Source organism: Lissotriton helveticus, chromosome 9, assembly GCF_964261635.1.
Source record: "Lissotriton helveticus chromosome 9, aLisHel1.1, whole genome shotgun sequence".
NCBI classification, from domain to species: domain Eukaryota; kingdom Metazoa; phylum Chordata; class Amphibia; order Caudata; family Salamandridae; genus Lissotriton; species Lissotriton helveticus.
This window is the reverse complement of record NC_136070.1, coordinates 486,121,984-486,136,436: the sequence shown is the minus strand read 5'-3', so window position 1 is coordinate 486,136,436 and position 14,453 is coordinate 486,121,984. Positions and strand designations below refer to the sequence as shown.

At 42.4% G+C, this 14,453-nt stretch overlaps 1 protein-coding gene across 1 annotated transcript in view; it reads left to right on the top strand.

Annotated features, from left to right (window-relative positions):
- SYNE2 (spectrin repeat containing nuclear envelope protein 2) overlaps positions 1-14,453 on the top strand; it is a 1,843,566-nt gene that overhangs the window by 489,604 nt on the left and 1,339,509 nt on the right. The window contains exons 31-32 of the mRNA XM_078660317.1: positions 3,732-3,911; positions 6,939-7,089. Coding sequence (XP_078516443.1) covers positions 3,732-3,911; positions 6,939-7,089 — 331 coding nt within the window. The remainder of the gene's footprint in view (positions 1-3,731; positions 3,912-6,938; positions 7,090-14,453) is intronic.

Here is a 14,453-nt window from a genome sequence, read left to right as displayed (position 1 = left end):
GGTGGAGAGGAGGCGGAAAAGATTTGGGCACCCTTGCTTAAATGGTCGGACAGTTAGACACTAAACGTCCAATGATTAAGCCAGGGGTTTGTGGTCTGGTCCTCCCCAGGACAAGGTACAGGAACATCGAACAGGGGAGTTGGACTAGTAGAAAACCCACCTCTGGGAGATTTCTCAAAGGCCACACATATAACCAAATATTCCAGGGCGCACAGTAAGGTGTTTTTTTGTGTTGGCAGAGTTGAGAGTTTCCATTTGGAGTCATTCTATCTGGTGGCAAATATGAGGAAAAAAAAAAAAAAAAAAAAGAAGTATCAGAAGAGTCAATAAGTAAGAAACACAACACAATAAAAATCTGACACCAATTTATAAAAATATGTTGTATTTGTATCTTAATAATGACACTGAATCAACAAAAATATATTGAGGGAAACCAGAAATATAACTTATCAAAGGCAAGTTAATCAGTGTCGTTGGCTTTTATGAAATGCAATAAATTGTTGCAAGTGGTTAAGCAGTTTTTAAAGAATGGCTTCTCTTTACTTGGATGGGCCACAATGAGCTGGAAGCCAGTCACAGGGACCATGACATCCAGAAAGACACTTACCTGTCATGTCCAGCAGGGGGAACATTCTTTACAACGCGGATTTTACTCCGCAATGCTTTCACAGCGCGTCCGTTACAACGCAAGTCGTAACCACGACTTGCGCTGGAGGGCGCTAGAGGATTAAGAATAGTATATTTACTATTCCAACACCTTCCCTAGTGTCCACGGGGACTGGTGTTAGAATAGTAAATTATACTGTTCTCAATCCGCGCCCCCAACGCAAGTCGTGGTAACGACTTGCGTTGTAAGGGACGCGTTGTGAAAGCACGCGTTGTAATGGAACGCGTTGTAATGTCGTACATCCGTCCAGCAGTCTCAGGGTCCACAATGCACTTTGGTCCTTACCTCAGTCCAGCCAAGACGAGATCCTGAGGTTGGTGATACAGGGTGCTGAAGAGATGCAGCAACTGTTCCTGGGGCTACCCTGGTGTCCATGAGGGTCAGGGGTCACCTTCGGCCTCAGGACTCATTCTCCCTTGACGCAGCAGTGGAGGCCTGTGCAGGTCCAGTCACCACTGGTCAACTGGTCTCCACGTTTTAGGAATCTCCGCGGTTGCTTACATGTACGCAAATTTTTCTTTCTGGGGGACCAGCGCTCACTTTGTTGTCGGCTATTTGTCCCACTTGCTTTGGGACACCTCTGAAAGTTCAGGACTCGGTCGCACAGAAGGCACTTCGGCTTCCAGCGAGGACAGGTGCCCCTGGACAGCTGTGCCCTCATGGAGTGCAGGTTTCCACAGCTTTTGAGGGTGTTGAAGCTTAATAGGAGGCTAGTCAACTAGCCCTCGTAGTCACTTCTTCTGTCCTGAAACAAGTGAAGCTCTTTGCTATGAGTGAGCACCCTCTTTGTGGGTCCCTCAAGTGCAACAGGCGTAATCCAATCTTTGGTGCAGTCTCTCCTTGGTAGGTTCAGGGAACAGCAGAGCAATTTCTAATCTAGTAGTGATCTGAGGACTGTGCCCCTTTCTACCCATATACAAGATGTGCGAGTCTTCTTCCCCTTTAAGGAGCCCTGGGCACACCGCTGGGGATATACACAGCATAATGAGCCACTTCACTGGAACACCAGTTCAACAACGGGTTTTCTCCATCTGGAAGAGATGTCAGCCTGTCTGCCTATACCGAGGAATGGGCCTGTCGAGGTGTGGTTGCCATATGCTTAACTGAGGTGGTATCCTCTTTGAAGTTGGGCTATCAGTGCCTACCACACAGTAGTCATCCTGCTGGAGGAGATCACTACTCTTCCCATCAACATTTCTGTTTTATCCCTGGTCCTGGGAGCACTTTACACTTCTTAGCAGAGGGGGCATGCTGTTTCAGGTGCCATCAGCTGCAGACGGACAGGAAAGGCTACTGAAGCTTTGGGCAACAAAGTGGTGACTTTCTAAAGCCACCTCCCTATTAAAGGTTATCCTGAACCTGATCTCAGCAATGACTTAGGTTTAATATAACAATTAATTTGATATCTTGGAGTAATATCTTTAGTGGCAGTGGTGACTGATATTTAACGGCGGTGCGGGGACGGGTCACAGGGGAGGAAATGGGAAAAAAAAGAAACACATACCTGTGTTCCTCCGTCACCGCATCTCGCCCACTTCCAGGACTCCAGGCCAGGAAGCAGGAAGCACCCAGCTCCCAAGATCTGCATAGCCAATCACAACGCTGTAAAAGTAGTGTTGTGATTGGTTTGAGCGACGTGGTTCGGCGCTCAGCCAGGGAAGGAGAGCCTGGGCATGTTTATCACCCAGGCTGTATTGCAACCTGGATGGAGAACATGCAAAGTGCTCATTATGGTTTGGCCGGCCCGAGATGGCCGACCAAAGCGTCATGCGCACTTTGAGTGGGCAAACATTCCTCCCCTGCCCTGCTTTACCAGCAGAGCAGCCCCGCCTATACCCAGCTGAGCCAGAAACTAAAATTAAAATGCTAATAACAATGAGTTATTATCATTTTATGTTTTCCATTTTGCGTTAGCGGAGGAGCTGCCCCTGTTTGGTGGTCTCAGTGAAAGTTAGCACTTAGTGCTGTGACTAGTGAAACTTCATTTTAGCCAGTGGGACCACTGGCCTTGTTACAGTTAAAACAACAATTTAATGTTTTCACTGCCAAAACACCAATAAAACATGCCCTTCTTTTTCATATGAAGCGCCCTGGTGGGCTACTATGTCCCACACTAAGGGGTGGCATACTAATATTAAAAAGGAAGATTTTGACCTGGTAAAATGGTTTATTTTGCCATGTCGAGTTGGCAGTTTTAACGCTGTTCAACTAGGCTGCAGTGGCTAGCCTAGAGTCATGTTTTCACCTTTGTCACTGTAGTGATGTCACAATTAAGTGCTGGAGTCCTCTAATAACATTTGACTTACTAGGCCTGGGTACTTTTTGTACCATATGCTATGGATATATAAGCAAGTAAAATAACCCACTCAGTATTAGACATTTGTACATAAAATTTAGGGTCAGAGCACATCCACTGGGCTTTGACTGCAGGAGGCACAGTGCACTACAGAGTCAAAATACAGCAGCATTAGTCCAAAAACATGGGTGGGTGGAGGGGAGGGTGATCATACAAAAAGAGATCCTTTTTGCAGCATGTATGAAATAGGACTGCCTTAACCACAGGTCAGAGATCGGAGAATTGGTTGGCACCTCACAGTGGGGATAACATATTTCAACTTTTTGTGACAATCTCTGTCAGGAATTTTTGTTACAGATATGTTCATATTTCTAATTGATTTTGCTTGTGTATACATTTTATATTTATAGTTTTCCTGGACATTCAAATATGACATTTTCACTAGCAGCAAACCCCTTGATATCCATTGTTAAGCCAAAAATAAAATTAATATAATGCATCCTGTTATTTCTATTATCAACAGATGCAAACATTTGAGGTTGTTTAGATTCAGCAATGAAGATGACAACAGTGAAGTCGAAGTGACATATTCCTCAAGCTGAACTTAAACCTTTGTGCCCATTCCTAAATGTTCTAATCCACATTACATTATTGAGGATACTGAATTTATTTTATTACTTCACCATGTTTCTTTATTGGGGTGCTTTAACGATGTTTTGCAACTGCAATGCGACACTCGAACAACATTACTTCCCTTCTAACCAACAGGATAAATTCACTTGTTGACCTGGAAAAGGAACTGGATTCTTATGAACAGGAAAGGGACAGCATTGAAGAAATTGTTACTCATCTTCTAGAATTTAAGGGCATAAAAGGAGAAAAAGCTGATGAAATCTTTAGAAGTACTGAAACTTTATACGAGGACGTCAGGCTCTCAATAATAGAATGGTGAGTTGAAACATTTTAAAGATGCCAATTCAATCTTTTTATTTAATTATGATTTTTAAAGACAGAATTTGGAGTCAGAAAGAACATTTATGAATGTTTACAAAATTCTTTGAGATGCATTCCTGAGTATGCATGTTTGCATGCATGTTTGCCTCCTCCCTTGCAATCCCTACTGGAAAGGAGCATTACCTGCAGGACAAATATCACCCCCAGTTACAATTCATTTTCATTAATGTGTCACTAGGCTTGATTTAAAACATTTCTATAACATCCTCTTCAAGGGACCACTGTACATTACTGTTTTCAACCTTATGGTCATTAGTGAAAACACAATATTTTGGAATAGAGCTCGATGCGGCAAAACACAATGAATGAAACCTTAGTTGTAAGATGGCAGTCAGGACCGCATTGCTGTCTCTGTTGATCTTTCAAAATTAGCATTCTTCAGAAAGAAAATAAAACCTGCGTCAGTGTTGAAATATTTATGGAGTACGTAGTTACTTGAGATTATTTCCGACGATCAAAGTACGTGATCCTGCAGTTCAAGGTACACGCCTCGAGTAACTACGTACTCCATAAATATTTCAAAACTGACGCTGGGTTTTTCTTCTTTCTGAAGAATACTAATTTTGACAGATCAACAGAGACAGCAATGCGGTCCTGACTGCCATTTTACAACTACGGTTTCATTCATTGTGTTTTGCCGCACCAAGCTCTATTCCAATAGAAGGGTCTTCTCCTGCAATAACCAATTGTCCTGATTATGGTCTAATAGACAAATGCTGCAAAGACTGAAACGTCGACTTCTCCGTCATCTCCAAAGAAATTTATTGTCTGAAGAGTAACGTTTATTCACTGCTGGTTTTCAGTTGCTCTCTGTTTATTTAAAGGAGCTGATGGATATTATGACATGTCTGTTTAATTGATTTATACATCTTTTCATTACATTTTTGCTGTTGATTTACTCCTTTTTATGTATCCCCTTGAATCCATTTTTGATATACAAAATATATAAACTATTTCTATACAAATAGGATTTTCTGTGTGCTCTCTATTCCTTACTTACATTTGATGTATGTTGTCCTGTGGACACGTCTGAGTTTGATCTTATTTGACTCACTTGCCTAATTGAATTGAAAAAAACAAAATTGATCCAGAAGCAAAATCCCTTGTAGACTATTTTTACTTTGTACTATTCATTGCCCAAGCCTACAAGGGTTTATTGCGTTTCCTATATCTCTCAAGAACTTTAATATTTATATCACTCCCCTGGTGCAACTTATTCAATCCTTTGTTTTCTCTGCCATTTCCTACGCAGATGACACGCAAATAATAGTATCAATCCCGGATGAGGAAAGCACAGTGGCTAATAATTTAAACAACTGTTTGACTCATGTTGCAGTTTGGATTCAGGAAAACTGTTTGAAATTAAACAGAGTAGACAGAGTTCCTTCTGTTTGGGAGGAACAGTTCGTTCTGGACAATGCATGGTGGCCTGTCAACATATAAAATAAAATGTTCTAAAAATGATGCAAATAGGGGTCATGGGTGTTTACCTCATATTAAAAACAACTCTATGGTTTGCCTCACTGATGAGACCTAACAGGGTGGAAACCGCTCTGGGGTTCTTTGTGGTCCCTTCTGGAGGCCGCCTTGCCTGGCAGTTTAGGAGAGACTGTTTCCATGATGAGCAGGGTCTGCAGAGATCTGTGAAAGGTGGAACTATGTCTAGAGTGGTACAGGGGTGGAAAAAAATAGGTTGGATTGTTGCCTCAAGCAATTGCCTGCAGTCAGCCTTTTTGAAAGTGTTCCTCCCATCCCTTTTTTGTGCATTAACTAGGACAGTTGCATGGCATTGATTTCTCACATTACTCAATCGTAGCCAAGGTCCTTTCTGAACTGTGAGCCTTTCCAAAACAGCTTTTACATATGTATCTACAAGTTAACTATCATTTTGATTTCCTCTGCATGGTCCCTTTCCACCCCTCCCGCTCCTCCTGCCCCACTGATTAAATATGATTTTGCCTCTAACATGAGGCATTTTACCTAAAACAGTAGTAACTAAGACTAGTCAAACTCTCCCCTACTACTTCAAGGCTGGCTGCAGTTTCTTGGCCTATCCTTCCTGATTTTTGGGCACTTTGTCTTTTCCTGCTGACCCTAACGTCTGCGGTCGTATGTCAAAAATATTGTATGCAGGCATATTGTCTGACATAAACATTGTGGTCTAAATATCATATTATAAAAGTATTGTTCATTTGGATGTGGATTTTCGACTTAAATATTCCAAATGATCAATATTTTTTAAACCATTATTTAGGACAATATACATACATGTTAGTTGTTCTGACAACAAAAAGATGGTACCATAGAATCATTGCAGGGATATCTTTTGTAACCTGCTTTTATCAGCATTCCAATTTAAAGTACAAGGACTCCTGCCAACTAGTAGCTTTACACACTCTTAACTCAACTACAAATATCTTTGTGGTAGGGGTGTTTGTTAGTGTAGTCTGATGGACTGTGTCTGTGCTATTAAGAGTAGCAAGAGGTATAACGGATCATACTGAATCATCAGAAATAATTGAAAGAATTGGGCAGTTAGAAAATAAGGACAAAAGACTGACTACAACCGTAACTGACACATTTGAAATTGTATTCAATTTGCAATATTGCAGGAGAATATTAGATCTTATTTTTCAATTAAAGCCTTGGACAGTTATTAAACTGGTAAGTGATGTCTGTCCGGTTTAGGTATTGCCTGAACATTCCTTGAAATCCCAATTATATAAAGCATTGTTTTGGTGGAATATTAAAGGCAAACCTGTGACTGTAAATTGGCGTTAGGTTGAAAAATAAAAGCCTAAAGAATAAAAAGCTCCAACATGTGAAGGTAGATAATAACATGCAAATGTGAGACAATTAAGTGAATATCCAAAACTGCTAATAGATGAGAAGAATTATTGAAGCGTGATTATGAAAAGTACCAAGATATATTGTATAACAAATGTTTTTTCCCCCTGCAAGTCGAGAGCAATGTGAAAATGTGATTGAATTGTTGAGGCAATTCCAGAGCTGCAAGAGTACTCTAACAGCAGTTATTGCAAAACAGGAGCGGAGCATCATCCAAAGAGCTTCATACATAGGAAGAGAAAATCTACAGCGGACGGCAGCTAAGGTGAGTCTAGAAAAAGGAGAATTTAATTGTCAGGAGTTTTACACAGCTACACTACTACATCTAAATCTCGTCCTGCTCTCTTCTTTAGAGTACCCTTTTGTTGCCCATCATAAGATAAGCTTAGAGTGTCACACTTTCTCCCCTAGTCATTTGGGGCAAGCGTAGTATTATGCCTATGCAATCCATCGCTCAGGAGAGGGGCTAGCTAATAAGATCTTTAATACTATTGTACTAGAGCTGTTCATGTGAGAAAACTCAATGTCAGGGTAAAGGTCTGCTAATTGTACTGACTAAACTCTTACCCTAATACATGAGTTACCACTGAAAAGACCCCTGAAAAACTCGGGATGTTTTTAGTAAGGGTGGAATTCATAAATAGGAGCAGCTGATGCAGAGGGTTCCATATGTAAGTTTGTGAACAGCATTTTGTATAATGTGATTAGTATAAGTAATGTAGTACTACAAAATTCAGTTTGTACATCTGAACCATTGACTGGCTAAAAGTTAGCTGTGGACTGGCACATTTAGGATTGGAGTCATTCATCTAGTTATGCATACAGTGAAACAACATTGTTCCAACACATAGCAACAGAGCGCCTGTTTCAGTCAGTCACTATGGATGGCACTAGAGGTTAGTGCTCCCATGTAAGTAACACTTGAGCTGCTTATGATATTTGCCTGGATTTGGTTCACATAATGGAACATCTACTGGTGTTGTTTGGAGGCACAAACACTTCTTTCTCTCTCAATTTAGTCCAGCCATTCTGCTTCCTTGTATGCACTATTATTGTGAACTGTATTATACATGAATTGCCTGCTTTTACTCTTGACAAAACAAATATGCATGAATACAAGAAGTGGATATAAAACTAAATGGCCCATGTGTAAATGTATGAAAGCCTAAATCTAGGCTATCACAGTCATGCTCACTCAGTGGTGCAAGACGACTTGGGCACAATACAGAATCAATTTTCTCAATATACAGTTATTGATCTTCACTAATCATTAATTTATAACTTATTTTTTTGGTATTTTTGGGAATGTCTTTCATCCCAAACATCCTTCACTGATCAAACATCGTCCAACACTGCTAACAATACATTTCTTCTTTTTCCACCTGGGAACATAGGTATGTCAGTTTATTTCATAATGCTTATTATCTCTTTCTTCAGGAGTATAAGCCTGTGAAATATTAACATTTCTGCAGAAAATGAAAGCAACACACAATCATCGTCCCATATCACACGTAGTAAATTTCATCATCACATATTCAGTGATGAGGTACTGAGCAGTTTATCAAACTGTAAAAATATTTAAACTACCTAAATTAACATAATGAAGTTCACGTCTGATACACGTTCAGAACCAGGTCTTGTTAAAGAAATTCCTAGGCTCCACAAACGCAAACGCCGCTATTAAAACTGTATGCCGCTGTTACTCTGGGCATACTACACCAGTGCCGGGGCAGAAAGTGACTTTACAAAGTAGTGCGGTGTAAAAATTGGGGACGAGGATGACGTAGAGAACATGTGAAGCAAACGTTCCAGACTGATAGCAGGAGGGTTCAATGTGGTTCTACCCCCCAACCAAAAATTTTTTTAAAGGGAGGGGCATATGTTGCATTTTAAATCTATTTTTTATAAAGAGTTTGGTGAAAAAGCCATAAGGTTTATAAACCAATTCTGATGGTGTAGTTTTATCAATGCTTAATTTGTAAAAAAAAAAAGTTCCAGGGCCCTTGTCAAGAGGCTCTTCCACTTGTTCCACCCATTGCCACTGTTATTGCTGTCAATTACAGTATCAACACAGCTGCTAACCATCAGATTCCTACAAGTATGACAGTTGTGACTATTCCAGACCCCAAAAGATATAAGAATGGCTTTGGCAGCAGTTATTAGTAATTTGTACTGTATATTGAATTAATAAACAACTGTTGCTGTGGTCGTCTGTAAATTAGACAAACAGCACCACCATGTGGCAAACTGTAGGTGCTGGTGTTGACAATTAGTTACGGTGCTGTGCACCAGGAGCCCCTGGCTCAAATTAAGCATTTCGTTTTTGAATTCTTAAAAACTTGAATGAGTTGAGCTTTACAACGTGAGAGTGACCTATATTTTGCAATGTTAAATATTTTCAACAGTTATACCCTGCCTGTGCTTTGCAGCAGGCACATTATCTCTCTTTGCTATTTTATGGCAAGTCAAAGATGTGACTAGACTGGACACAGATCTTACCAACACGTGCATTAATCCCCATAGGTATTTCACTGCTGGTACTGGGTGGAACTATCATATTGAATACACAGGGTGCTTTGTAGCAGATGCTATTAAATGCATTCTAGGTGTCACCAATTAAGTAACCCAGCATAGAATTACTATCATATTTGTCCATGTTACGAACTACCCCAGTGCTCTGTCGGTGAATCTCATCTCACCCTATCATATGCTTGGTAAGTCAGTTTGTAAACCTGAACCCAGCCTGCTACATCACTGGTTTGACAGAGCACCATAAAACATCCGGGATGACACAATTACATTGCATTACTGGTGTGTCTGAGCTCATCCTATTCTGGGGACTACACACTGCTCTCATAAGGGACCTTACTCCATCCAGCGCTGGAACCACCACACTGCCATACCAAGGCTCCTGAAATCAGCTGGTGTTCACAGTACTTTATTGCTTTGCCAATTACTAAGTCCGTTAAATGTAGGGATGAGCACACAGCTCAACACATGCACCTCACCCACTTTACAACTGAGACCACCCCACTGCTCTGCCAAGGTATGTTTCCACTACCTGTTGTGGGATCATCTTACTGCTCAGTGAATACACTGTAACACATTTAGGTTTTGGAGTTGGACCTCGGCCTTGCTGATGGGCACCCTATACAGTTCTGCCAGTACTTTTCAATCCTTCTAGGTCTGGGATAATTTTACAACTCACTACTTCATTCCAACCAAGTGAACTTGTACAATAGTGTAAAAGAAAGCAGGTCTACCAGAACAGAAAGTTTTTCAAATATAAAAATTAAAAAAACACATTTGCTTTTCGTCCTCAGGCACTGCCAAGCACAAAACATTGTCCAATGCTGCTAAGTCATAGAAACTCAGATAAACATCCTGTGGTTGAATACAAAATGTGTGATCAGGAAAATTGAGATCAAATCCCAGCTTCCCCAGTGTATCACTTTGCTGTGCAAAAGATTGTACTACACTGCGACTCATTTTAATTTAGCACAAAATCCAACTTGAAGAAACTCAGTTCACGATGTGTACCATATAGAAATCCTAATCTGTGGTTCAATATTGGCAGTCAATGGTGTTCAATAAATAATTTGTTTTTAATATGAAAGTGTCTTGTTTTACTGCCCATTATCTGTACCATTAACAAGGTGAATGTCTTGAAGGCTCGGCGTGAGCTTTGACTCAAAGAAGCAAGCCAGACCTGTGTCTCAGCTCTACCTTTCATTTACTTTGCTCATCCATATCTAATAAATAGTACCTGAGTTTGAGCTGCTCCAGTCCAGTTTTGATCCAACACAGAGAGAAAGCAAAAGCAAGAGAATAAGGATGTACGACGTTACAACGCGTACTTTTACAACGCGTGCCGTTACTACGCAACTTTTACAACGCAAGTCGTTACAACGACTTGCCTTGGGGGGCGCAGGATAGTAAATTTTTTAATTTACTATTCCAACTCCAGTCCCCGTGGATAGTAGGGAAGGAGTTGGATAGTAAATTAAACTATTTACTATCCTGGAGCGCCCCCCAGCGCAAGTCGTCGTAATGACTTGCGTTGTAAAAGTTGCATGGTAAAGGTACCGCGTTGTAAAACCTTCGTTGTAAAGGTTGTTCCCCAGAGAATAACAAGTGCTTGGATGTGAATAGGACCAGGGGCGGCCAGTAATTTTACCTGGGAGGGGGGCAGGGGCCCACACACATACATATACACACTCACACCCATGCATTCACACACACATACACCCATTCACAACACTTACTAACAAATAAACATACTTTCACTCATACACTTAGGCATGCACCCAAAAACGTACCTTCACTGTAGAGAGGAAGCCTTAGAGGTCCCACGAGGGTTGGGCCTGCTGCCTTCCCCCTTGGAGCACCTAAGGTCAGCTAATGAGGGAAGACAGCAGTCTGTAACTTGTCACAGAGTGGGATGGGGTCAGTGAGACTGCTAACCCACCCTACTTTGTGACAAGGTGTCAATGATTGACACTCAGCCATGGACACTTCAGGGTTTAAAACTGGCCTTCCCCCTTCTCATGAGGGGGAGGGCCTTGAGACAATTTTTCCAGTCTGAGGAGATCACACCCACATGGCTGTGAAATGCTCAGCCTGACAAAGTTCAGCTCAGGAAGCCAGGAGCATGCACATGTCTGAACAAGAAGAGTGTCTGTCAGGCAGATGGGGGCTTGGCTCCTCAGCCTATATGGACGGGCTGCTGATGATGAGCACTATAACTGGACTGACAGTTTACTCCATTGGGCATTTTCTCTAGGCCCTGGAACCAATGAGGGCTGACATTTGAAGATCTGTCGCCTCCTGTGGCTTCTTTGTCACTTCCTCCAACCCTCATTGCTTTATTACAACAGGTATACCAACGACGAAAAAAGAGAGAGAGGAGGGAAAGGGAGTCAGTGGTTAAGGAAAGAGAGTGCAGTGAAAGAGGGAGGGAGTATGGAGAGAGATCAGAGATAGAGGGATAAGAGAGTGAGAAGAGAAGAAGAGAATCAGATTACGAATTGAATGAATGACACAGGCAAGCAAGGGAACAAGGCTAATTTAAACATATTTGTCATGGCAGCATTTGGTTGTCAGTCCAGGCCACCTGAGTACAGGCTCAAAAGACAACCAACAGAGCAGGTACTCTGCATGTTTAGCTCTTGTCTTATAGTGAGTGATCCCCTCATTTGCTATGATGGTGGTGCCTGTATGCTCCCTTATTCCACATGCAAGCCACAACAGATGTCTGCGCTCAGGTGCGCACAATTCAGTCACCTAAGTGTTGTCTGCTTTAACTCAAAGACTTCTCTTTCTTTGCACCCTTAGTGCCTGATACTAGTGGTGCTTACTTTACTTTACTATTTGAAAAAGCATGGCATAGAGAGTAAATAAATATACAGGTGTCAATTCACAACGCCGTTTGTGTATGTTAGTTTAACTTATATGTAAAACTTGCAAGGAGTTCACATAACATTACTTTGCAGCCAGAGACCCTTTTATTTTACATACCACCCAGCAGGGTAAGCTTATGTGAGAGGAAACCCCACACCAGGGATGGGATGTGGATGTTCATAGGTATGGTTTGCATTCGAAGTTTGTAAACACCCGAAAACACTGTGTGGATATTCATAAACTCCTCTTTAACACTGTCCCACCCAGTACATGGTCAGAAATGTATCCAGTTAAAGGCAAAGGTAAATCCCTTTCCAGAGTGGGATGGAGAATAGAAGACTTTTACACTATGTGGGACTCCAGGAGAAGGAGTTTCTCAATGGGAAAAGTGTTCTCAGTGGTGAACAAAAATGTACTATTGCACAAAGTTACTGCCATGTCAGCAGTCATAATTGTACTAAATGTACTAATGTGCCGAGAAATACAGTGGCGGCTGGCAGCTACAGGGAGGGGTGAGCAGGGTGTGCGCAAATAAATAAAAATGTAAACACCTACTGGACACGTCCTTTGCTCCGGACCCCATCTTTCCTCGACTGAAGTGTGGGCACTAGTAAACTCCCTGGCCCTATCCTGGGGCTGCTCATATGCTGTTTACCAGCATGAGGTACAAAAGGGGGTGGTGATGAACGGAGCATCCGAACCAATCAAACACTCACACCCAGTAAAAAGATCTGGGTTTAATCCATCACCGTTCTTTAGCCCACTCTGCCACCCCAGTTCAGACATGGCTATATGCAAATCAGTCTGACCCTGTGCCTCACGGGAACAGTCCAGCCGAACTGCCAAGTCATGTCTTCCCTGGACCGTCCATGAGGGACAGGGTCAGACTGATTTGCATATAGCCATGTCTGAACTGGGGTGGCAGAGTGGGCTAAAGAACGGTGATGGATTAAACCCAGATCTTTTGACTGGGTGTGAGTGTTTGATTGGTTCAGATACTCCGTCCATCCCCACCCCCTTTTGTACCGCTTTGGCCGCCATAAGTGTGGCAGGGTATGCTCAGACGTGAGTCCCTTGCTCACTTTGCCACTGGATTCAAGCAAGCCGGGCTGAATAAGGCTGTAATGCCAGAAACCGGTCCTCGGAAGCTTGTTTCCGGTCCAGGGAAGGCATGGCTTGGCAGTTCGGGCTGGACTGTTCCCATGAGGCACAGGGTCAGACTGAGTTGCATTTAGCCATGTCTGAACTGGGGTGGCAGAGTGGGCTAAAGAACGGTGATGGATTAAACCCAGATCTTTTGATTGGGTGTGAGTGTTTGATTGGTTCAGATACTCCGTCCATCACCACCCCCTTTTGTACCGTTTACCAGCATGAGAGCAGCACCCTGACTGGAGGAAGTGGACTCTCTCCCTGCTCACCAGTGCTCTGGAGGCGTTAATTTGCTCTCTTTAGACAACTGGGTTGAGAAGTTTAAAGTGTGCATATCTGGGTGGACATCTCCAGACTGCCGGCCAAAGAGACACATGCACTTTAAACAGACCACAAGCAGCCCTCTGCCTACCCCTTCTCCCTGCAACCACTCAGCAGGCCCCGCCCTATTGGAACACTCTGTTCAGGGCAGGATAATGAACATTAAAATGGAAATAAATTACCATTTTCTTTTTCATCTCTGGGGCTTTGGGGGTAATTTAAGTGTGACGACGCTCCTCGGCTCCAATGGAAGAGCCGCCCCTGGAGCGATACCAAGACACAGGTGTAGACAGGCTTTCATAAAAAAAATGGAAAGCTGCTACAGATTAGATTTCTAATAATAATCTGGAATGTTTTGGGGGATTGCATGATGTCATTTATTTTCACCCATGCACTTGCAAAGACCTGAAGGTACAAATGTTAGAGTTTATTGTGAATTGGACACACAGTGTAATCTTTATGTGTATTGATATGGTGGTAGGTTAAGGAAGGCTTAGCTGGTCTGGGGTAGCATTGCTTCTTCCACCGTGCTTCTGCAGTGGTCGAGCATGGGACTAGTTGATCTGTTGCTTGACACTCCCACCCCTGCAGCAATAAAAACTGGCACGGTGCCTCTGGCCTGGATTATTTGGTTTCGGTGTTTGCGGGCCCATTAAATTCAGACAGAGCTGCTTGGAACTGTGGGTGGCCAACTTTCACCCAGAGTTATCGTTTGGGTGAAATTCTGCCACGTATACGTAGGACCTTGGTCTCCAGAAA